The sequence below is a fragment of the Camelina sativa genome, chromosome 3, assembly GCF_000633955.1.
Source record: "Camelina sativa cultivar DH55 chromosome 3, Cs, whole genome shotgun sequence".
Classification (NCBI taxonomy): Eukaryota; Viridiplantae; Streptophyta; class Magnoliopsida; order Brassicales; family Brassicaceae; genus Camelina; species Camelina sativa.
This window is the reverse complement of record NC_025687.1, coordinates 25,880,363-25,883,347: the sequence shown is the minus strand read 5'-3', so window position 1 is coordinate 25,883,347 and position 2,985 is coordinate 25,880,363. Positions and strand designations below refer to the sequence as shown.

The following is a 2,985-nucleotide window of genomic DNA, read 5'->3' as shown; positions in this document are numbered from 1 at the left end:
ATGCTTTTTTATAGTAAAGCTCATTCTTCTCTCTGGGCAGAGGCTTTCTACACTGCAAGTTTTCTGGGAAATCTTCTTCCCTCATCGGTTTTACCTGATCATAAAAGTCCATTTGAGATGCTCATGGGTAAATCTCCTGTCTATACTTCACTAAGAGTCTTTGGTTGTGCTTGTTATCCATACCTTATACCATATGCTAAGAACAAGTTCCAAGTCTCTCCTCTGCGTTTTCTTGGGATATATTGAGAAATACAAGGGGTATCGAGGCTATCATCTGCCTACAGGGAGAGTCTTTATCTGCAGGCATGCTTTGTTTGATGAAGCTCACTTTACTTTTAGTTCCTCCTATGCTCATCTTCTGCCTCCATCATCAACACCGCTTGCAACTGCTTGGAGAGAATGTTTTTCACCATCGTCATCACCTCAACAGTCTTCCACATTGTCATCACAATCTGATACTGCTGAAGCTAGTGTTCCATTGACTATTGTGGCGGAGAGATATCCTGAGCGTACGTCAGGCTTTGATCCTATTATTATTGGTGACAGCGTTCCTCTGTCCATAGACAGTCCAGTGGTTGTCTCTAGTTCAGCTCCATCAGCAGTGTCTCCCAACAATGAAGTCACTACAACTACAAGCTTGCCGGCAGTCACAATAGAAGATGAGATATCTTTATTTACCGATGATGAATTTCCTCCTTTATCACGAAATGAAGACTCTACCTCCTCAACACTGAACACACATCCCATGACTACAAGAAGGAAAGCAGGAGTGATAAAGCCAAATCCTAAATATCCTCTAGTTACTGTGAAACAGAACTATCCAGAACCAAAGATAGTGCAATCAGCCTTGAAAGATGAAGGATGGACAGATGCAATGACCGATGAATATGATACACTAAAAGTCACAAATACATGGGATTTGGTTCCTCCAGAAGAAGATATTAAACCTCTTAGCTGCAGATGGGTATTCAAAACTAAGCTCTGTGCTGATGGATCTTTGGATAAACTTAAAGCGAGATTAGTGGCTAAGGGATATGAACAAGAAGAAGGTGTTGATTTTGTTGAAACCTACAGCCCAGTGGTGAGAACAGCGACTATCAGATCAGTTCTTCATCATGCGGTAGTCAACAAATGGGATATCAAACAAATTGATGTTAAAAATGCATTCCTCCATGGAGATTTAAAAGAGACAATTTATATGGTACAACCTCTAGGATTCGAAGATGAGAGCAAACCAGAGTTTTTATGAAAGCTCAACAAAGCTATATACGGCTTAAAACAAGCCCCCAGAGCATGGTTCGATAAATTTAGTACCTTTTTACTCGACTTTGGCTTCTTTTGCAGTCTCGCTGATCCATCACTATTTGTGTATGACAAGGGTTCAGACAAAATGTATCTCTTGCTTTATGTGGATGATATATGTCTCACTGGAAACAATGACGCTCTCATCAAAAACCTTCTTGACAGTCTTGCCAAAGAATTCATGATGAAAGATCTAGGTCCTCTGCCAAAGAATTCATGATGAAAGACCGTGGATTACAGGCTTACTTTCATAGAGATGGATTGTTCTTGTGTCAAGAAAAGTATGCTACAGATCTTCTCATTAATGCTGGAATGAAAGATTGCTCTCCAATGCCTACTCCTCTTCCTCTGCAACTCGACAAGTTACAGGGTCAACATGAGCTGTTTTCTGATCCAACTTGTTTTAGGAGCTTAGCAGGAAAGCTTCAATATCTTACTTTAACTCGTCCAGACATTCAGTTCTCTGTTAACTACGTCTATCAAAAGATGCACCAGCCGACAGTGTCAGATTTTCAACTTCTGAAACGATTACTTAGATACGTTAAAAGCACAGTTCGAATGGGGATCAATCTGTACAGCAACTCTGCTTCTAACCTCACCGCCTTTAGTGACAGTGATTACGCAGGCTGCAAAGACACAAGACGTTCGACAGGCGGATTCTGTACGTTTCTTGGAACCAATATCATCTACTGGTCTGCTAAGCGCCATCCCACAGCCTCCAAGTCTTCTACTGAAGCAGAGTATCAAACTATGTCAGAAGTGGCTTCGGAGATGAAGTGGATATCATCTCTCCTCCGCAATCTGGGTATAGCTCAACCAGACACCCTAGAACTCTTTTGTGATAATCTCTCTGCCATATACTTATCAGCCAATCCCACTCTTCATAACCCGTCCAAACATTTTGATACTGATTTTCACTATGTGAGGGAACGTGTCTCCCTTGGCACATTGGTGGTTAAACACATTCCTACGCACTCCCGGATCACATATGTGTTTACCAAGTCACTGCCTCAACAACCTTTTTGTGCTCTTCGTTCCAAACTTGGTGTTTGCTTACCACCCAACACAAGTTTGCGGAGGTGTATAAGACAAAACCAAACTAAACCAGAGGTTTGCTCTGTATTACTCAAACCAGTAATGGGCCTGCTATAGTCGAGCTTAACAAAAGAAGAGAAGTGGGCCTTGCGACCAAACCAGAGCCCACCAAGTCTGTCCCACAAACTCTGCATCAAGACAGAGGATCTCTGCAGAACTGTGACGCAAGGACTGTTAAGTCTGTTCCTCAAATTAAGTTGAGCACCACGGTCAAGCCTGCTCCCCAAATCAAGCTGAACAACCGTTACGATTGTCTCCTATCACAAGATGCCTTCGACAACTAGTCATATGTCGTTTATGACAACTCATCATTTATGCTTTATGCTTTCTGTCTATATAAAAACGAGAGTAGTTGCAATCTTTCTTTCTTAAGTTGAATAAAGGTTTTTCACCATTATCTTCTTCATCAAGTTTTTATCAAGATCTTGACAGATCTTTCTTCTCTGTTCCTTAAAATCACTCTCTCTTCTCCACCAACCCTTGAATTCTTCTTCGTTGATCCTTGAAGTTTTTAATGCTCCCCTTATTCTAACGCCAAACTTTTCGGGCAAGAATTGCAGGTGGGGGAACTTCAAGTACTTGAAATAG

At 41.4% G+C, this 2,985-nt stretch overlaps 1 protein-coding gene across 1 annotated transcript; it reads left to right on the top strand.

Annotated features, from left to right (window-relative positions):
* LOC109130896 (uncharacterized mitochondrial protein AtMg00810-like) lies at positions 1,522 to 2,681 on the top strand. Its single transcript, XM_019240988.1, has 2 exons — positions 1,522 to 2,371; positions 2,455 to 2,681. The coding sequence occupies exons 1-2, from the start codon at positions 1,522 to 1,524 to the stop codon at positions 2,679 to 2,681; spliced, it is 1,077 nt and encodes a 358-aa protein (XP_019096533.1).